The sequence below is a fragment of the Saccopteryx leptura genome, chromosome 1 (assembly GCF_036850995.1).
Source record: "Saccopteryx leptura isolate mSacLep1 chromosome 1, mSacLep1_pri_phased_curated, whole genome shotgun sequence".
Taxonomy (NCBI): Eukaryota; Metazoa; Chordata; class Mammalia; order Chiroptera; family Emballonuridae; genus Saccopteryx; species Saccopteryx leptura.
The window spans coordinates 220,610,309-220,632,283 of record NC_089503.1 but is presented as its reverse complement, the minus strand read 5'-3'; the positions used below and the strand labels follow the sequence as shown (position 1 = coordinate 220,632,283).

General features: G+C 43.3%; 1 protein-coding gene across 4 annotated transcripts in view; it reads right to left on the bottom strand.

The window, feature by feature from the left end:
- The window catches only part of FHDC1 (FH2 domain containing 1), a 41,669-nt gene that overhangs the window by 5,774 nt on the left and 13,920 nt on the right, over positions 1–21,975 (bottom strand). For all 4 annotated transcript variants that reach the window (XM_066386587.1, XM_066386578.1, XM_066386589.1 and 1 more), the window contains exons 3-11: positions 18,594–18,655; positions 17,820–17,922; positions 11,045–11,130; positions 10,857–10,957; positions 8,820–8,890; positions 8,607–8,714; positions 6,784–6,854; positions 4,213–4,330; positions 407–571 (exon numbers count right to left, since the gene is read on the bottom strand). In XM_066386587.1, the coding sequence (XP_066242684.1) occupies positions 407–571; positions 4,213–4,330; positions 6,784–6,854; positions 8,607–8,714; positions 8,820–8,890; positions 10,857–10,957; positions 11,045–11,130; positions 17,820–17,922; positions 18,594–18,655 (885 nt within the window). The remainder of the gene's footprint in view (positions 1–406; positions 572–4,212; positions 4,331–6,783; positions 6,855–8,606; positions 8,715–8,819; positions 8,891–10,856; positions 10,958–11,044; positions 11,131–17,819; positions 17,923–18,593; positions 18,656–21,975) is intronic.

Below are 21,975 nucleotides of genomic sequence, written 5' to 3'. Positions count from 1 at the left end.
CTGTGACAGAAGTCTCGTGGAGGACGATGTTTTCTCCGGGGGGGGGAGGGGGAGAGAAAGACATTCAGGACCTTCAAAGAAACTTTTTAACATTACGACTGCCATCATAAATAAACCTTACTAACAAAATGCTTTTAAGGGCATTAAAACAAGTGTTAGCACGAGCCTCAGAGGTGCAGAGGCAGCCAACACTAGACTCCTGAGGACGCGGAGGCACTCAGCTGGCAGGGCAGAACCACTTCCCGCTAATGCCAAACGGCGGCCTGGCGACGCTCCCTGGGCCCGACTTCCCAGAAACCCTAGAAATGCTCAACCATCCTTCTTCCCTGGGCAGAGGGCTGGGTCTGGAAGAAGGAAAATCAGAGCCCAAACAGCCCCGAAAACACCGAGATGCCACCAGCCTTACCTTAACCGCTTTGCTGAACCGGCTACAAAAGTCTCGAAATATCTGAAGGCATTCGTCCAGTTTCATGGTTTCTCTGTCTTCGCAGAAAAAATCTATCAGGGTGTGGGCCTCCTCCTGGAGCTCCTGTTTCCAGCATTCCAGTTCCGTCAGCTTTTCCACAGCAAACTGTGGGAAAAACCAACAAGCATCCGCTGAAGTGGATGCCCACAGGCAGTGGGCAGGCTGGTGCCCGGGGAAGGTGGGCTCCTGGGTCCGGTTTCGGGTCTCGGAAAAGGGAAGGCTTATAAGGAGTGTGATGTGCTCAGAGCCAATAGGAGAAGAATTCAACCCACACAAGACCTTTAGGGAAGCAAGGTGACCTCCTGTGTGCGGCCTGGGAGCCACAGAAGAGATTCAAGGGCCTTAACCTGTAGAATGCCACAAACAAAACGTTCACCTTCGCCTGACCTGTGGTGGTGCAGTGGATAAAGCATCGACCTGGAAATGCTGAGGTCGCCGGTTCGAAACCCTGGGCTTGCCTGGTCAAGGCACATATGGGAGTTGATGCTTCCAGCTCCTCCCCCCTTCTCTCTCTCTCTCTCTCTCTCTCTCTCTCTCTCTCTCCCTCTCTCCCCTCTCTAAAAAAATGAATAAATAAAAAAAAAACAAAAAAAACAAAAATGCTCACCTTCAATGTCACAAGAAAATGAACTGTTGGTTTTATCAGTTATTAACCTAAATATTAATATTTAGACTCTGTATCTGTTCCTCCTTCTCTTAAAACAGGGTCTTATACTGGACATTAGGGCCCCAGAAGTCACTTTTTCTACTGATGAGTTGTCCTGTTGACAGTTTAAATTCAATCCCAAATGAGCTATGTTCTGGGTCAGCGTCACCCCCTTGGGACTGAAGCCCACGTGCCTAGACAAAGGCCCCAGGCAAGGCTTCTTATCCAGGGTGCTTATCTAAGTCAGCTGGGGCGCTCTGTCTACAGTCCATGTCATTTAGTAGCTTTGGGATGGACCCAGCATGGATCTCTTATTAAAACTCTTCAGGAAAATCATATCGGTACCCATGGTTAGGAATTACTGCCTTATATACATATTAATCTATTCTCTCTACTTCTTCAGCGTCTCCTAATTCTGCGAGGACAAAGTCTTCAAGGCTCCTATGGGTTCAGGTACTGACTCAGTAAAGCAATGGGAATGAATGCAGCTTGCTTTCCTCCAATGAGCTCCAACCCTTTCAGGACGGGGGTCTGCGGGGGCAGAGGGGCACAAACACACGTCCCTGACGGCAGCTCCAGGACAGTGAATGCTGAGCTGACATGAGGGAGCGGCGCGGCTCCAGGAGCCACACAACCCCACCACGGGCACTGAATGCGGGGATCCCACGAACCCTCTCGCTGCTTCCTTCTCCCCTGGCTTGCAAGGCTTCTAGGAAGAAGGAACGCACGGAGTGCTGTGTATCACGTGTGTTATGAAATCACGCGTATCGTATTTTTAAGAAGGCTTCTATTTGAGAAACTTCTTTTTGAGCCGGGGTGGGGGGGCGCACGGTGGCTGGCCTAGCTAAAGTTCCAGGTTGCCCACCCTCGAGGAGTCGAATCGCTGCTTGAACACGCTCGAAGACCTACAGAACCTAAAGAGAAATGCCCAGAAGACGCGTCACCTCCCACACACTCTCCCCCTTAAAAGCCCTTTTCTTACACTCAACAGGCTGCAGGAAACCAAAACGATTTAGGAAACCAAATACCAGAGAAAGTAACCATCTGAGTCAGTAGCCCAAGGCAGTGTATGTGCATGCATGTTTGTATTTTTCTGTACGGAGAGAAGGGTATTAATGAAAGGATAAATCTCTGCCTGCCATTCTTCCACAGAAGGAAAGATGGATTCCAGCCAAGAACAACTCAACTGCTGGAAAAATAGGACTCTTGACAAGAATCTACACAGGCGCTCACTCACCTCGTCTGTCTCATTGTTCGAGTCTGTGGGGACAGAGTGAACCCCGGGAAGGAATGACTTAGATATACTGCAGTCACCCTTAGGACTGGGGAAAGTGTTCTGAATACATATCTGACAGCTCCCCGTGCTCGCTGGGAGTTACCCTGAACGAGTTATTGTTTGAACTCTGCCATAAGATTAGGGTCAGGAACAAAAAAGTCCCAGGCTACACTGGCCAAACGTGAATGACAACAGGTTAGTAGTTGTATGGTAGCAAATTCAACTTTCCATCTCTAATCTGCCTGCTCTGGACCAGTATACTTGGTATTTCTCACCCCAAATGTCAAAGGGCTGAAACTGATCTGCAAAATGGTGTTCCTGTCATTTTGGTGCTCAAAAACCTTCAGTGGTTCCCTGCAGTTTAGAGCACAGCGTCCAAAATTTTCAGACTGGGATTCAGGGCCCTTCCTGGCTTGACCCTAACCTACCTTAAACCATGGTATCTTCCCTACTTAAAGAAACTGAATTTAGAAAACTAAGTAGCTGAGTGGAACATTTTATTTAGAGATGAAAATGACTCCCAGCAAGAAGCGTTTATAGTTAAAACAAACTTGCCTTTTGAAGAGTAGTCCCAGGGGTGCAGCTAAGCTACAGCTGCTTTTCATGATAAAACTTTCTATTCTAATACTTAGCACACGATACTGATATTTACTGTAACAGCTGGGGGATGGACGAGGCGTCCAGAATTCTCATGTTGGTGCGTGACAGGCCGCCTCCTTGGCTGCCTGGATTTGCTTCGTTTGTTTGAATGTGCTCACTGCTGAGTGTTTTCCTACCTACTGTTAGGTGTCTCTGTGCTGGTGTTTGTTTTGTGCTTGCACTTTGAGACAAATTCGTGCACTTTTAAGGGAAAAAATCAGTCTGGTTATGTTTTTAAGAAAACATAGCACCCATGTTTAATCATAAAAATGAAATCCCAACATAGCCAGACAAAAATCCAGTGTCTGCTGCTCAGAGATGCAGCTCCCAATATCTGTAGCTTAATGACGAGTAAACGTGTAAAGGCTCCGGCTGGATCAGCCTTTGGAGCACTCTGTTCCTTCCTAGCGCCAAGGGCAGCAGCTCCGCCACCCACATGTCACCTCGCTAATCTCAAAGCGCTGACATTTAAGGGGCACACCATTTTCTCTAAGATGGAAAGCATAAAAAGGTGCCTTTTTTTTTTTTTTAAATAAGGAAGATAAAAGAAGTATGTCAGACTATGTGATTAGTGAGTCACACTGAGCCGTCACAAACAGGTCCGCTCCGCTGTTATTCGGAGCGGCTCCCGACACACCCTGTTGGGCTGATGTATTTCAGGTGGTGAGAGGCACAACAGCCATGTTCTCCTGCTTTCATTATGAAACATGCCGAAACGCAGCCCGTGTCCTCGATAAAAAAAAAAACAAGGGAAGGAACAGCAGCCCAGGTTCTCAGGGGTCTTGACGATTTCTGTGGAATTTTGTTCTATTGCCCACAAGTCTGATTGGGAGATGGGAACTCCTAAGCCACAATTTTGAGTAGTCAGGCGTTAAGCTGCCCAGGGTAAGTAAGCACCATCAGCTGAGAGCAATTCAGTTCGGTGCAGCACAGCCGTGCAGTGATGGACAGAGGGCCACTCCCAAACGAATACCTTAGTTAAGTTTAGACCATGTTCAATCTCTTCTGCTCAGAAACAATCCAGCAAAGAATGGGCATTAAAATGTGAAGTTCCCTTTACTGACTGAGGAGGGATAATAAGAATGGGAACCTACTGCTTCCCCAAACACACCCACGCAGATCTCACCGCCGGGAGGAGCTGCGGGGAGAGGACGTTAGAGGGACTGACTTGAATCACCCACAGACCTGAAGGAACTCTTCCATCTGCTGACAGAGTTCATCATCTCGCCGGATGTTTTCCTTCAGAGATCTTGTTCTGATGAACAGCGAGTGCAGCTCTGCCTCCGTGTTATCCAGAGATAATCTAGAAGAAGAAGGGAAACCGTGGGCAGTGGGCAATGGGGAAGCCGGGTGTCAGGTGGGTACAGCAAACAAGTCTAACCGCTGGTCATCCTTAAAAGCAGAAGGGGAGATACACCTGAAACTCATACAAAATGACTGAATGTAAAAATAAATAAATCAAAACCACAAACTGACCATCATATATCGGTTTGAATGCAGAAGCAATTTAATTATAAGGGTCCAACTGTGTTCTATTAAGCTAAGTGAAGACATTAAATCAATTTGTAAACAAACAAAAAACAGAAGGGGAGAGAGCCTTGCAGTTACATTGACCTATCCCTGTATTTACTTTCCTTCTAGGTTGTTTTTTAAGAGATTCCTTCCTAAAGATACCCATTGGTTCAAAGAGAACAGGCTGTATGGAAGTGTTCTCTCTGGTGTGATTACCAAAACCATGGGACTTGTCTAAACACCTTTATAAAATACGCATGACAAAAAAAAAAAAATACGCATGACAAACTAAAAGCTAGCAGGGCTCAGACACACTTTCCTCTGGCCACTAAACACAAAAGCTCTAACTCATGAAAAGCAAGGCAGCATATGCTGATAATCCTGACATGAAGGGTAATGTGGAGATAGAAACAAGATAATCGTGTCGATTGCCACGGACAGCCAGAGTAAGCACTCTAGAGAAAACTAATAATTCTGCAAAGACTTTTGTTGTATATATCCAGTTCAGGTCAGCAGTACATAAATAGTATTTTTGTCACCCAATAAAGTGAACAGATGAGCCCTAAAATCCAGGGGGGATTCAATGAGCAAATTCTATTAGGATGCTTTCACGCTGCTATTTTAATTCTGACTTTTCTTTATGCAGTAAAGTCTGCCTTCAATGGTCATTGGTACCCATCTATGATCTGTGTGCACTTTGCCTTCCATTTCAAATAAACAGACCTTACTGAATAGGGTTTTTTCTAAGACAATAGCTAGTGATACTTCCCCGTTTAATTCTGACTAGAAATATCAGATCAAAAATGTTATGGTTGGCCCTGGCTGGTTAGCTCAGTTGGTTAGAGCCATTGTCCCAATATGCCAGGTTGCAGGTTCAATCCCCAGTCAGGGCACATACAAAAATCAACCAAGGAATAAATAACTGGAACAACAAATCAATGTTTCTCTCTCTCATATCAATTTTTAAAATGTAATGGTTATTTCCTTATTTCTCTCTCTTAATAATATTTCTATACTAGTCAGAGGAAAAAATATCCCCACACAAATTTCTTTTAGTAATTGAAAACGAAAAATATAGTTTATATCTTATAAGAAAGATGCTCATTCTTTTGGGGAGAAAATCTAGCAATCTGTAAACACGGACTATGAACTGTTCACACCTTTGCATGATAATCTCGCTTTGGGAAAGACACGTAATCTGTGGTTAGATGTTCATAGTCATAACATGGAGATACTGGCCAATGACAGGGCTTGGCTTGAAAAGCTATGGTTCATGTGCTTATGCATATGGTTCATGTCCCAACTGGATACAGTCACTCAGATAATAAGTATATGCAATAAAACCCATTGTGAATAAACCCATGAACTAGGTTTGATGAAGTGGTGTGCTGAAGCCGGATCACAAGAGGTAACCGTGGGTACAGTATCTCTTTCCAACTCCACTGCAGGAAAGCCACATTGGCAGCTTAAAATCAGCCACAGCAGCAGTATTTTACAACATAGAAATAAGCAAATAATACAAATCACAACCCTTTTCCCTCAAAACAGCAAGCTTTTGAACATTTACTGCTTTGAGGCAGGGATGTGTACTGTAAATTTAAAAATAGAACTTGAGATAGCACCTATACTCAGATCATAGCTACATTAAAAGACACATCTATATTAGGATCAGAAGCAAATTAGTGTTGTCAATAGAGCTTTGTGCTTGGTAGATAACTTTCTCTGTAAAGCTGAGTGACTAAATTAAAACAAAATCCGTTCACAGCCCTTGGTGTGGTTCCAACTTCTTCTAATGTGATAGAAAATAAATGTACCATGTTAGATTCTACAGGAAACAGTGATGTATGGCGCTACAAGTTTGATTGATAATGTAGAGCTCCCAAGGTAATGGGCTGTGTTGTTTGAGCTCTATCTTTTGGGTGTGGAGGGATTTGAAGTTCTTAATCCGTATTTTTTTACACTGATGATATTCATTTGAAGAGATGTAACAGGTTTTTTTTTTAGATTAAAACAAAGGATTAATTTTTGAAAACCCCCAAATTCCAAAGGTGTACACACATTTCTCTGTAAGCAAATGCAAGGAAGTTCTGAAAGTTCAAGAAGACAAAACTTTCTGAAGTTCACACTTGAATCCAGAAGTTATAAAATAGTCATCAGTGTTCAACAAGAAGGTAGTTTAAAGAAAAAAACACAAAACAAAAACCCTTATATCTTCACAATTTGCCTTCAGTCTCCCTTGCTTACCTAGCAGCCTCCTGAACATGATTCAATTTTTCAGAAAAGTTTAGAAGAGTGGCATCATTCTTTTGGGCCTCCTGGAACAAAACCAGAATTTTCTCTCACTATATAGATCGAACCGAAAGGAAATAAATCATTTTCTCAGGGCTTAAGGGAACCTTAAAAATCACCGTTGGTACGCTTGATACATTCAAAGCAGTTCACTGAGATGGGAACTCTGATGTGCTTAGTAAGATTTACCAGAATGCCATGACTCTCAAGATGCATTCAACTTCCCAGAGCAACTGATGCTGACACGAAGTACAATTAAAGCGCCTGAAAACTCAGGGGCAGTAGGTGGTGGCTGAACAAGGCCCATTTGTTTCTCAGAGAATCCAATATATCCTGTTTTAGTACCAGCCGTGCCCATGAGTGTGCCTTTAGATGACCGAGATACCTTCAGCGGTTAAACCAGTTTGCAAACTGAGTTTAATCAGAAGGTGCACAAGCCGCGGAGAGGCTGGATTCTTAGTATGTTCACAAAGGACGAGGAAGGCAGGTCTAAAGGGACCAATTACCAAGTCTGGAAAGCTGCCCACTGGGGCAGTGACCGAGTGACACAGGCACAGCTGGAAGTGTGGATCTAAAAGGGCTGCCGGAAGACTCCCTGTAAGGCACATGGGAGGAGGAACCTATTTTATGGTTGTGATGTCCTGAAAACTAGCCTTTACATTAGTCCTGAGGTCAACATGGCCTCCATCCTCTGAAGACTACAGTAACAATCAAATGCATTATTTATAGAGAACTTACTACACGCTGACTATAAAGATAAGCACTTTATGGAATTATCTTGGTTAGCCCTTTCTGTTACCTAGTTTTAAGGTATCACTCCCCTCCATCACTGGATGAAGAGATTCGGGGTCTTAGGTTTAAATAACTTGTCTGAGGATTTACAGCTAATAAATGACAAGTCACAATCTCTCAGGTTCTGCCTCGTTCTGAGGCTCACACTTGAAACAAGCCCACGACACAGCTTCCTCTTCGGGCTCAATCTGCCTCTCTGTACTTGCTGTCAAAACAACCAGGCAATCCAAGGAAGGAAAAACAAACCCGAACAATTCATTACTTGAGATAACTAAACAACAAAGAGATAATTGTCCGTGGCTGATTTTTCCCTCCGTAACTAGTTCCTCCAGCATCACAGAGACCCAGTCAAAAACGGAAGTGACGGACGGGGTGCAGAGTCCAACCCCCGGCTCTAGCCCACTAACCCATGCTTCACAAAGGAGAAAAGGGGAAGTGACCTTTTTCAATGGCTCTGACTATCTCACTCTTTACATGTAACTGGTCAAAACTCTAGTCAACATCAGAAATGTCCCCTACACCCAGGTCTCTACTCTCCATCCCTGTGGCCACTGCTCTGATTCTCAACTCTCACCAAACAATGAATTAATGCCACCAGCCACCAAGAGGTCCCCCTATTTCTCGTTCTCTCTCCACTCCAGCCCACCCTCCACATTGCCTTATTTTCCTAACAACAAAAAAAAAACCCTAGTCATACCATGCAGCACACACACTTTGGATGGCTCCCCATTGCTCAAGCATGAAGTCCAATTTCCCCAGCTTGAGAATCTGACTCCATCAACCCTCTGCTTCACTGCCCCGACCCCGCCCCTCAGTCCTCTAACCCTACGTGCAGCTCAGCTCCCGAACTTGCTTCCACATAGAGAATCTTCCCAGAACCCACCATGCCCTTTCCTAACTCAGACGCCACCTTATTCCTTGGGAAAATTCCACAGCCTGCATGGGGATGTGCACACATTCTCCCTCCATAGCAACCACTTCCATACCTGGGCAACAAAGTGCAGAAGGTTCATCCCAGGTTTGTTTGCTTTTGTGTCTGCCAGTTTGAGCAAAGAGGACAGTTTAAATCCTACTGCGTTGCCAGCATACCCTCCCTAAAAAAGACAAGTCAGAAAAAAATATATATATACATGTATCTTTAGACAGACCAATAAAGCTGGAAACACAACGTTTTGACTTCTTTTTTGCATTTTACTTACTGCATTCATGATATTTCCTGCCTGTAGCACCAAGTGTAAAATCGCATGGAGCTCCTCACACGACATCAGCTCTGTCGAAAGGAACATACAATGAATGGCATCTTAGAGAAGCCTTCAGCTTAAATGCAGAAAAGGCAGCTACCAGCTCTCATAGCCAAGGTCAAGGGTATCTGAAGCAAACTCTGACTCTGGACTGTACACAAAGACTGAAACAATCACATAAAGGGGCACATCGCACGGTATCGAAGGCAGCGTTTGCTACCGACAACCACATCCCAGCATTTCACTGGGAATCAACTGTGTATGACAGTTAAATAACACAGACTGCTTCAATTATAAAATTTTTCAAGCAGTGCAAAGTAAATACAAAAGCCTTACGAAAAGCGGCACATTGTGTTATGAGAATGCATGTGCTCTCAGCAGGGGGTGCTTCTGCCCTTCCGCTAGCTGTGAGACAGTTTTTATGGAACATGAAAACTACTAGCAAGCAACATTTTGCTTAGTCGATGAGCTATGAGGAGATAAAAAGTAAACAGGCAGACAGGACATGTAAATAAGTTGCAAAGCACCAATCCTTAGGGGCCAGACACCCAGAGAATCTTCCTATTTTATTCAAAACTATACATTTCATTTGAGCTGGCGTAAAGATTTAAAAAGGAACTGATCATTGTCATATATTGGTAAGCCAGCTCTTGAACCACAGAATCTTTTGTACACACACCTACAAAAATAAACACTACTAAAAACTGTTCATGTATTTGGAAGGCTAAAAAAGTCTGATGACAGTCTATATGGAAAACAAAATGTCACCTATGATATTTTTAAAGTTAATATTCTCCATTCAGCCTGGTATTACTTTCAAAAAATTACATTTGGATCACTGCCTATATCATGTTATCTAAGGAAGCCAGCTTGTGAAGGGTAACCAGATAAGAAATGTTTGCAACGTGCTCACAAATTTTCCCTGCTCAATATGAAAATATATTCTCCCATCTCTCTTTAGACAGGAGGAACAACCCTTCTAAAGTTGCTGCAATAGCCATGGTATAAGAACAAATTTTAAAAGGTCTCTAGATTGAAAGAAGGAAAATTCTTAATGCTTAGCCTCTTTAAAATGAAGAAACTGGGATAGACTGGAAAGAGAACTTGATCTCAACACAGGCCAGAACAACTACACGGGGACACTGAATAAAAATAAACAGTTCTGCACAATCACTAGAAATCCAGAAAGCGGCGGAGAGGAAAGCAGGGTGCGCGGAGGAAGGCTGGGAAAGGCGAGGGTGGGGGAGGGGCAGACACTGCCCAGAGGGGAGGAGGAGGCGGGTGCACTCTCGGGGTCCCTACTGGCAGAACGTCAGCTCCCACCCCTGAGAAGACATTAGAGCAACTCTGAGGAGTCTACCACGCTGGGTAAACACAAATTTAGCAAGTTGTTCAAAGAAATGAAAGTGACTGACTCGCCCCTCTCAAACATAGGGGGATCCACCAGTTGTTAGACTCTGGATGAGGGGAGCAGAGGCCCCAGGAACCTGGACAAAAGAGTCACACCAGTGATGCCCGGGAGAAGTCAGAAGGAAAGGGGGTCTGCTTCTGGATGCAGGGTCCCACCAACAGAGGCCAGAGTATGGGAGCAGAGATGCAGCTGGTGCAGGGGTGAGCATGCGCACACACACCCGCGCGCACTGCATACATACACTGCATACACAGAGAGCTAACATAGGAACAAGAGTGAGTTCCAAGCATCAAGGTTTACTTTGAAGCTTGAGATGAAAGAAACTTTCTCTTATGGAAGGATAATATGCTAATTAATTAATCAATCATTCAGTCACTTAATTAACTCATTAATTAATTAGGGGGAAATAAATGTAAATAAAGCTTAAATGCCATGCCTGGTAACATCTCATTTCCCTTCTTAAGGTGTCTCAGAAATAGAACTTTGCATTTCTAATTTCAGTTGAATACCATATATATTTTTTAAATAAAGAGCTACTCAGAATAATAAAAACCAGTAACATGAAGCATCACGCATTTACTTACCTTTTGTAGCAGTTCTCAGAATCGTTATAGCCGTGTACAGAGAGGAGCAAGAAGGTAAAAACTCCTTCTTGAGCACCATGGCTTCAATCCGAAGCGAATAGCTAGAAAGTAAAAAGGCACACTGTGGAATTTGCTGTCATTACATTAAAAACCTTACTCTGTAAAGAACAATGATCACTGATCCTTACTTTGGCACCTGAATTAAGCAGTGCAGAAAGGAGTCTGCCAGCGACAACTTGGAAACATCACCACTAAATGTTTTTAATTTCTTTATCTAAAAGACAAATGGGGAATGGGGGGTAGAGAAAAAAATAACATGATTAAAAGATAACATGATTTTAAATTTCATCTTAGAATTCCTGCAAGAAAACTGGATTTCGGTGCTAAATTCACACTAGTAAGAGCGGAGACCTGAGAAAAGACAGAAAAGAAAATCCTATCTAGTACTTTGGGTTTTTTTGAAAGCAGAAACACCAAACAAACAAAGCAAGTTAGAAAGGGAAGAGCCAGGACACCTGTGTGGGTGTAAACAATCCCATTCAGACCAGAGAGCTGGAATCCTCAGGGAGTCACCAAACGGAGACTGAAAAAGGGTCATTTCTAAGGGTGAAAATTTTCAGTAACCTGGAAGTTGAACTCTTCGTGTGGAAGAAAGAAGAGACTGAGAGTCATTATGACACAATCCTTAAGTCGTTTTTGTGTGGAAAAAAATCTTATTGAGTATTTTGGATATAAAATACTTAGACTGGGTCATTATAATAAGGTCCTTTATAAGTGAAAAAAATCTTACTATGTTTGAGTACTTTGGATATAAAATACTTAGACTGGAAAGCTCTTCCTGTGGTCAAGTCCCTTTCACACACATTAACTGTATATGTTGAGGTGAGCATACTCTGCTCTCTAGCAGAAAGATAAAGAGGAAAATGGCTCTGAGAAAGATCAGTGTAATACATCCCCCTGTGAAAAAAATCAAGTAATAACAGAGTATGTATAATAGGGTCCCATTTCTATACTTTTTAGAATACAAGTGCCAGCTCCCCTCGACCCTCCGTGTGCAGACTCCATGCGCGGGGAAAAGACAGAAAGGCTCACCTCCACTAGGTGACAGGCTTCCAGTGATTGTTATTTTCTTCTGCTACTTATTTTTATTTTCTAAAATGTCTACAATGGATATGTATTATTCTTGTAAAAATAATCAAACTGAAAGTTATTAAGCACAAATACGCCTTCAGGTATAGGAAAGAACTAAGATTTCTGACATAGGAATGCAGGTAAACAGCTAGCAGGTGGGGATGAAGGCAAGAGAAAGTTCTCTTCTACATCAGAGAGCTAGTCATGCCTTCCCCACAAAGAAAACTGTGCCAACCCCATGGCAAAAACACTTCTCTGTTACTGAGTCTTCCAACAACAACAGTGTATGGGCAGTGGGACCTTAAGATTACCAGTAAAGTAGACAGCCTATCTTGGTGGCTAATTGGTGCTGAGGTCACTACCTTTGATTATTCTTCAGAAAGCTTTCTCTCTTCCACCCCCTGGATGATGTTGGCTACCCACAAAAATATGATGATTTTTAAACTTCTTGAAAACTAGAAAATGATGTTCAAAAACACAGCAGCGGGCCTGACCAGGGGGTGGCGCAGTGGATAGAGCGTTGAACTGAGAAGCAGAGGACTCAGGTTCAAAACCCCGAGGTTGCCAGCTTGAGCGCAGGCTCATCTGGTTTGAGCAAGGCTCACCAGCTTGAGTGAGGGGTCGCTGGCTTGAGTGTGGGATCATAGACATGACCCCTAGTTGTTGGCTTGAGCCCAAAGGTCACTGGCTTGAGTAAGGGGTCACTTGCTCTGCTGTAGCACCCCCTCCCCCACGTCAAGGCACATAGGAGAAAGCAATCAATGAACAACTTAAGGAGCCACAACAAAGACTTGATACTTTTCATCTCTTTCCCTTCCTGTCTGTCTGTCACACACACACACACACACACACACACACACACACACACACACACACACATCCCCCAGAGGGAGTATAGTGCAAAGACCCATAAATTGAAATATCTATATTAATTCCCTTAAGATGTAACAGTGCAGATGTATACCCTAGTATTGTGTCTGGTCCGTAAGACTACATTTTTTTTTCTTCCAATGGACAGAAAATTACCATTTATAGAATTGCATTAGTTCCCCTACCTTTAGGGCCCAAAAGAGATTTTTACCACTTTTTTAGCCTTACTAAATTAAAGGGCAAGCAGGACCTCTGGTTTAGCTAAGGCCAACTCAGAGCCTCGTTTCTGAACTGAGAAAGCTCTGAGATGAATTCTGACCCCTTCCGAGCTGGTCTCACAATTCACTATCTATGGGCAGGGGCAGAGTGAAGCTGTACTTTTTGGAAGACCATATATGTAGCATGTACAAAACTGCTGAAAATAACAGCAGTTTTCTGTCTAAAGCAGAGGAACAGGTAGGTCATACTAGTAATCATGGTAGATATCTCTACTAAACATGTGCTAAACTGTAAATGAACAGGATTAATCTCCTTCCCTTATGTAAAGAGCTAAAAATGTTTAGATTTCAAGAGAATGGTGATGAAAAGGTAGTATTTGATTTAAATGTCATGTATATAGTTCTTAGTTCCATTTCAAAATGGGATTTATGTTCATAAAGAGGGATTACTGTACCTTCACAGTGGTAGGGAGGTAAAAAGAAAAAGAAAAAAAGAAGTGAATCAACCCTATAATTATCATGCATTTTCATCATCATCAAAAAGCATTTATCAAACATTGTTAGGCATAATGTTGTTGGCTGAGCCAAGTGACTCTCATTATGACCTGGCTGTGCCTGGTTCTGTCCTGAGAGCAAACAGCATGCTCCTAAGACTCACACATTCCCAAGGGCAGGCCTCCTTCGTCCAAGCTAATTCCATTTACATGGCCTTAAAGTAGCAGGATTTCCCACCCACAGACAAGCAGAAGATTCTGGGGTTCCTCCATGGTCATTCCCCCCAGGACTAAACAAAAAAGGTACGAATGAGGTGATAAAATTCAATATGTCCCTAGAGAAAACGTTTCTGTCACCTTCCAGCCCTGTATCCCTGATACCGTACCAATGGTAGGGTCCCAGCCCCATTCCAGGGCAGGGAGGCAGAGACAGTCTCCAGCATGCACCCTGACCCGAATCCACTCGGCAAGCCCGCTAAGGGGTAATGCTCTGCCGATCTGGGACTGCTGCTCAGTAACCAAGCTCTTCTTAGTGCCTGAAGCAGAGGCCATGGAGTCATCCTAGGTGCCCAGGGCCAACTCACTCCAATGAGCCATGGCTGCAGGAGGGGAAGAGAGAGAGAGAGAGAGAGAGAGAGAGAGAGAGAGAGAGAGAGAGGCGAAAGGGGGAGGGGTGGAAAAGCAGATGGGCCCTTCTCCTGTGTGTCTTGATCAGGAATCAAACCTGGGACATCCAAACATTGGGCCGACACTCTACCCCTGAGCCTACCAGCCAGGCCTGGGGGTCCCTTTCATTGCCTGCCTGGCTCCTACTCCAGCCTCCACTCAGGGTACTGGAATTCTTGGCAGGACAGAGAGCACACTCCAGTTCCTTCATGTATGGGTCTCCCTTCTTCCTCTGCAAGTTTTAACCACAAGTTTCAGGCAAGATGAACAAACATGCGAGATAAAAGATTTGTGGCAAAGGGCAGAGGAATCCTGTGCACAAATGACCCTGGGGTTGGCTTGTCAGCTGAGAACGGGGAAGAGAAAAGGGCTCTTTCCGTTCATATTTTTCCGTCTGCTGATAAGATCACAGTATTATTCGGGTGACACTCGCACCAGTACTCTGTGATAGCAGAGGTGATGAAAAGGCTGGGAGGGCCTCTGAGAACCTTTGGAGAGTTTTGAGGACCTCTGCCCTTCCTTCCTTCCTCCAAGTGCAGCAGAAGGAACTGCTCTGGGGTCAGATGAATCAGGGTTCAAATCCCGCTCCCTCCATGGCCTACCCACCATGTGACACTAGACAAGTTTGATCTAAACCATGTGAGCCTCAGTTTCTCACTTGTAAAAGGAGGACTATCTACGTCACAGGATTAAATGAAAAAAAAAATACATAAAATAATTATAGCAGTGACTTATTTTTTTTTTAATTTTTTAAATTTATTTATTCATTTTAGAGAGGAGAGAGAGAGAGAGAGAGAGAGAGAGAAAGAGAGAGAGAGAGAGAGAGAGAGAAAGGGGGGAGGAGTAGGAAGCATCAACTCCCATATGTGCCTTGACCAGGCAAGTGCAGGTTTCAAACCGGCAACCTCAGTGTTCCAGGTCGACACTTTATCCACTGAGCCACCACAGGTCAGGCGACTTATTGACTTTCTATGTGCCAGATACTGGGCTGAGCCCTTGAAATCTACGATTGCACTTGGTCAAATTTTCCCCCGTCCAGTGGCTGCAATATAGGGGCCACTCAATAAACATTTAGTCCCTTCCTGTGCTAAAAATGAGCACAGAGCGCTATACCACAGGATCAGCAGCACACGGCTATGCGCACACTTATGCATTTATTAGCATGTTTCTGCCACATTCCTAAACCTCTTCACTTGGCCCTCCCTCCTCTTTGGCCTCATCTCCATCATCCTCCACCCTCCACCCAAGACTCGAGGGTCAGCCTGGGTCTGGGTGGTGCCAGCGGCCACCCAGCACTCACAACAAAGCCAATCTGTCCTTGCAGTGTGCATGGGTCATGAGGTGGTTCTGGCTTTCACCGGGCCTCCCTCTGCCAGCCCAGAATCCCCCGAGTGCTCTAAGGAGGGGCGCCAAGTGGCTCCCGGGACTGTCAGGGTGTTCCCGCTGAAGGAAGCTCCCAGTTGAGTTTGGAGGGTGTGGCGAGCTGAAGCCAAGAGTCAGTAATGTAAACAAGGAGAAGGGTGTCCAAGCTTGTCCGACGTTCAGACTGAGGATGACCCTGCAGCAGGAGGGCGATGTGAAAAACAACCGGCCCTGGTTTGGGAGCTGAAGGGATCTAGGATCCCAGGGCCAGGCCAGAGGTCAGCTAATAGTCAGAGGCGAGAGAGCCTGGGGAACTCGGGAAAGCGCTTGGCTGGGTTGGTTTCACTCATCCTGCTTTTAATGCTCTTCCCTTTGAATTATATCCCACATACAACTCAGAAAAACAGAGAGGTTTGACAGCTAAGTCACTTCTTTTAAAAAAAACCCTTTAGTTTTCCATAGCCGTTGCATTCTCGAATAGCCTTTGAATTTTATATTAGAAATGCAGATATTAAGAACACCGTATTTAACCTCCCACCTCTTCAAGGCATGGAGCTGGCAGCCTCCCTCCTGCCTAACTGCTGGTTAGTGAGGAATTCAGCTTTTCAGGGCATTTCATCTGTGCTCTCAGATTTGGCCCTCATCTAATACTGCTCACAGAAGTTAGGGGATATTTCATCGCTTCGTATTCATTTTGAAATATCCCCTAATTTTTGAGAGCAGTATAGAAACAGTAGTGGGTTAGGAGTGCATACCAGAGCAGTCCTGAGGAGAAGTCCTGAAGAAAGCCCAAGCAGAAACGAGATTTTGAGAAAAACATCTTTTTTAAAAACCCAAATCCATTCAACCATACTCATCCTAATTTAAAATTTTGGGAACTCCTATTCTTTTCCTAAAAGAAAAATTAAGGAGTATACAGTAAGGTAAGAGCTAGGTAAATTATAAGTTAATGTTCCTGTCCCTCAAAAATTTAAGACCCTTTTATTAACATTAATAAAGGCTACTAATTAATCTTGGCTAAAGTAGATGACACTTTGCAAACAGAAAACCCAAAATGGAGAGAGGCTAAGGTTATTAGATATACCTAGAATATCTAGTTATACACTAAGCCCCTCAATTTGGCATTGTGAGTTTATCACTGATGTGAAAAGTATAAATATATTCCTCTTATTGTTATTAATGGTATTAAAGTCAAGTTCCATCAATCACATGTGGAAAGACAGTGGGGGGGGGGAGTATGTATAAAAGAGTAACCTATACTTTTTACTTTATAAGACTATTATTCAAATGTTTATAAACACAGATATTCATGTAATTTCTTATGGAATATTGTCAAAGGTCACTCCTTCATAAATAAAAGACAATATTACAATTTTGGAAGGTTTTGCAAAATTATTTTGTTTTATCCTATCAAGCTCCTAACCATGTAAAAATTCAGTGAATTTAACTGAAATAAGCCAGTTAGAGAAAGATAGGTACCATATGATCTCACTTATATGTGGAATCTAATGAACAAGATAAACTAACAGACAAAACTGAAACAGACTCACAGTTACTGAAAACAGAAAGACAGCTGTAGAGGGGGTGGGGGCTGGGAGGCTGGGTGAGAAAGGTGAGGGGATTAAGCAAAGAAAGAAAAACTTACAGACACAGACAACAGTGTGGGGACTGCAGGAGGGAAGAGGGGGAGAGACAGTGATGGAAGGAGACTGACTTGGGGTGGTGAACACACAGTGCAATATATAGATGATGGATTATATAACTGTATACCTGAAACCTATATAATTTGATTAATCAATGTCAACCCAGTAAGTTCAATAAAATTTTTTTTAAATATAAATTAAAAAACTAAAATCAAATTTATTGAGCCTCCTTGTGCCAAGTACAATGTTAGATACCTAACTACAGTTTAATTATCTTGACTATCCAAATGAAGTAAGCATTATATCCTCACTTCAAAGGTAAGAAGACTAAATTAAAGTTCACAGGAGTTAGGAAACTTGCCCAAGTTTCTCAATTAAGGGTATAGGGCTCTAATATAAATCTAGACTCTCTAACTCCATAACTTACTCTTTCTACTGAGTCACTTCTTAATTTTATTTGAGAAAACTCTTGTTCTGGGTAGGAGAATTCCCTTCTCATGTGATTTTTTACATTCCTACAAATATTAAGCCTTGATCATCACTCCTAAACATCTCAAATTCACACGCCAAATTCCTTACCTCCTCTGACTCTGGCAAAAGTTTAAGAAATTCTCGCAGTGTCTCTGACCCATAATGCTCACTCTTCCCTTGGTGAATATCTTCTACAATGGACCGAGGAGACCTTGAAAAGACAATCAGATTCCATTGCACATTTGCGGGAGTGCCGAAGAAACACAAGCCAGTGGAAACAAAAACAAATCACCTCCAACCTTCTTTCTGCCCCGCCTTCCTGCCGGTCTCCCAGGCAGTGTTGTGTGAGTGACCACCGCAGATCGCTCCAGGGAAAGGGGGGTCCTGAAACACGCCAAGGGCCCCTTCACCCAGAAAACCATCCCTGGGCATCCCAGAAAGGTCAAAGTGGCAAGGACCACTGGAGTTTTCTTTGGGCGAAGAAAACCCACCCCCTTTGGTCTCCTGGAACTGCTGTAGAGCCCTTTCCTTTCCACTGTGGAACACTTGAACTTCACCACCGTTTAACTCACCAGTCCAACCTCTACTCAAGAGGCAACATGACGGATGAATTTATTAATCCCCTGACATGACAGGCTTGAATAAAAACCCTGGGGCAATTCTCCCTGTACTTCAAGCCCACCAGATTGGGTTTTCATGAAGGAAAACAGCAGAGAGTGACACTTGATGGACTTAGGAAAGCCTTGAGTGTAAGAAGGATTTGAAGACATGAGGAATGGCTTTCACTGTTATTAGAATCTGAATTTCAGCTCACACCCACAGATTCTAATGCTGATAAGTATGAATATGAATGAAGTTCCAATTGTGTGTGAAAAATCTTACTTCTTAAATTGCTTAAGAAATATCCCAATGTTCATGCTCCGTTTTGCATCCAAGACAGTAATCTGAAAAAAAAAGAGAGACACGTGAAATTATTCAAGTACAAATAAGAAGAGCTAGAGGAAAGAAGAGATTTAAAACCTTTCAAAATCTAATATCGGCCCTGGCCGGTTGGCTCAGTGGTAGAGAGTCGGCCTGGCGTGCGGGGGACCCGGGTTCGATTCCCGGCCAGGGCACATAGGAGAGGCGCCCATTTGCTTCTCCACCCCCACCCCCTCCTTCCTCTCTGTCTCTCTCTTCCCCTCCCGCAGCCAAGGCTCCATTGGAGCAAAGATGGCCTGGGCGCTGGGGATGGCTCCTTGGCCTCTGCCCCAGGCGCTAGAGTGGCTCTGGTCGTGGCAGAGCGATGCCCCAGAGGGGCAGAGCATCGCCCCCTGGTGGGCAGAGCTTCGCCCCTGGTGGGCGTGCCGGGTGGATCCTGGTCGGGCGCATGCGGGAGTCTGTCTGACTGTCTCTCCCCGTTTCCAGCTTCAGAAAAATACAAAAAAAAACAAAACCAAAAAAACTAATACCAATTACCCCAATAAAAACAATGAAATTTTTTTTAAATATAATTTTTAAAATATAAATTGAAATAATTCCCAATATGGAAATCTGGTGATTAATTGATATAGCTAATAATATAGTCTTATAAACAGTAAAATACTATCTCTCCAAACATTCTACAATGATATATTTCCTTAACTATAATAACTATACCTTATCTATTTTAATATTATACACTTGTTAATAAATTATATATTTAATTTTTTAAATTTAGTCGTTTCCTCTTAAAATAATACAGCCCACATTTAAAAGCCCTCATTTGGAAAACATGTCTTAGCATAGCAAGAATCACATGAGCTTTGAACTGAGAAAGTAAAAAACAACTCTGAAGTGATTTTAGAGTGACTTCCAAACCTGATTTTGAGATACAAAAGAACCAAACTGCTATTTTCAGAAATGTAATAAAATTCTTAATTTTTTCCTAAAAGAAAAATTTATTTTTATTGAAAAAGAATATATAGGTCCAACAGCCCTTTTAGGAGAGGGTGAGATAGTGACCTACTTTTTATTTACTCAGAATTTAAACTCTTGTGCTACATTTCACCAAGTCAAAGGCATATCCATACATACGTTTATTTATTATTTTATTTTTATTTTTTACATTCTAATATCTCTGAAATCAGTGTAATATATGACAGCTTTGATTTAATGAAATATGGTGGCTATTCCAATGTACCATCAAAACCCAGATTTGGGCTGCAATAGGTTTTAGCTCTTCAAAATTAATAATTTGGAAGTTTTATCAGACTAGAAATGAGAACTTCTTCTTTTTTTTTTTTTGTCAGGGTTATGAAAATACAGAAGTCATTTCTTTCTCTGGAAGTAAATATCCCGGATGTGCGGAGGAAAGATAACCTTAAAACGGCTGCACCTTTTTCCACTTGTTTTTTTGGTAAAGGGAGACAGCTAAAATGGGAATGTTGTCATAATGCTCTTCCTTTCCAAATGTATGTGATTCATTGCGAACAGAAGGGAACTGGGTTTCAGATTGAATTCCTGATCTCTGGGCCTGCTCCTAAGTTTATAGGAAACAGAAAGACTGGCAACACTGTTAACCAAAGTTAAAGGCACTTCCTAGCTATAAGGTTAAATTTTTACAAGAGTAGGGTTGCCTGCGTTTGAAGACTAATCTTAAACAATCACATTATTTACTATCCTAGGGGTTTATTTCATGTTAACACAATCACCTGCCAACCGTAAAATAAACTCCCAAGTTAAAAGGGCCAGCACCTTATTGGAATCCTACCCTGGGGTTGCAGTTCAAGTTCAGGGTGAAGGGGTGGGGGGTGGGGGGTAAAGGAGGGGGGAGGAAAGAAGAGGGAGGAAGGGGGAGAGGGAAGAGTGGGTTAAAGAAAACCAACAGACTTATCAAAGTTATCACCCTTTAAGAGGAAAGCTCACACCAAAAAGAGGAATCTAAAGTTATTAAGACAGATAACTCTGTGTTCATTATAATTCATAAATTAACAAGTGAGAACATGTATACTGATACAGCTAGATACATATCGGAAGAACCTGTTCTACACTCACTTCTACCCAGAACAGGCAAATACCTTATTCTAGATTTCTTTTTACATTACCACCTCCTGCCATATTTAACCCTTGATGCTAGCACTCTCCTGGGTCCCCAATACCCCAAACTCCACCCTCATCATCTTCAGCCTCTGAAACTCCGTACGCTTGGCTGAAACTCGCAGCTACTGCTGCGGGAAAAGTGATGGAGAGACCTGCTCTCATTATCCCTGTCTGCCCTGTAAGGAAACTGAGCTTCATTTTTATAACTTCCCCAAAGCAATCCGAAGAACTGAAATGCTAGCCTGGGGATATCTGGCTCCTTTACTCTAGTTCAGGGGTCCCCAAACTGTGGCCCCTGAGGCCATTTATCCGGCCCCTCCGCAATTGGTGGTCAGTCAGAGGAGCATAGTTCCCATTGAAATACTGGTCAGTTTGCTGATTTAAATTTACTTGTTCTTTATTTTAAATATTGTATTTGTTCCCGTTTTGTTTTTTTACTTTAAAATAAGATATGTGCAGTGTGCACAGGGATTTGTTCATAGTTTTTTTTATAGTCCGGCCCTCCAACGGTCTGAGGGACAGTGAACTGGCCCCCTGTGTAAAAAGTTTGGAGACCCCTGCTCTAGTTTAGCTGAGGTTTAATATCACCGAGATGCAGGAATGTAGCAAAGTGGCCCACGTGCCCCCCGCCCCCAGCCTGGTATTCGCACTGGGATTTTTCTCCAGGAATGGGGGCAGATCTGAAGAAAGCCATCCACAGGGTTGGCCAAGTCCCTTGGTGACCCCAGAGTTGTATGTGTGGGATGATGGCCAGAAATCTCATCAGCAAAGACAGCCTCCAGGAGCAAAAGTGCCGAGTTGCAGGGAGCAGCCCTTAACACTCAACACAGGGGTAGCCACAGCCTGGGACAGTAGTTGTCTCTACAGCTTCAGAAACAGGCCACCGAGAGGATTCAGCAATATTCTTAAGGCAACACCCGGGCAGGCCATGACTGAGCATCTACCAGGGAAAACAGCCCAGCACTTCATCCAAACAACAGGAAAAAGAGACAACTGATAACATTCCAGGGACCGCCCCAGATTTGCCTAGTGCCTGAGCAGTCTCCTTCTCAGGTTATCTCACTCTAAAGCCGCACTGTAAAAGTGTTTGTTAAAGTCCTTCAAAGAGGGTTATCACTACACATGTAAATGAGCTTATCTGACTTCCCAAATGCTTGCCAGTTCAAAAAGCCGGCAGTGGAGAACGAATGAGAATGACTGTGTG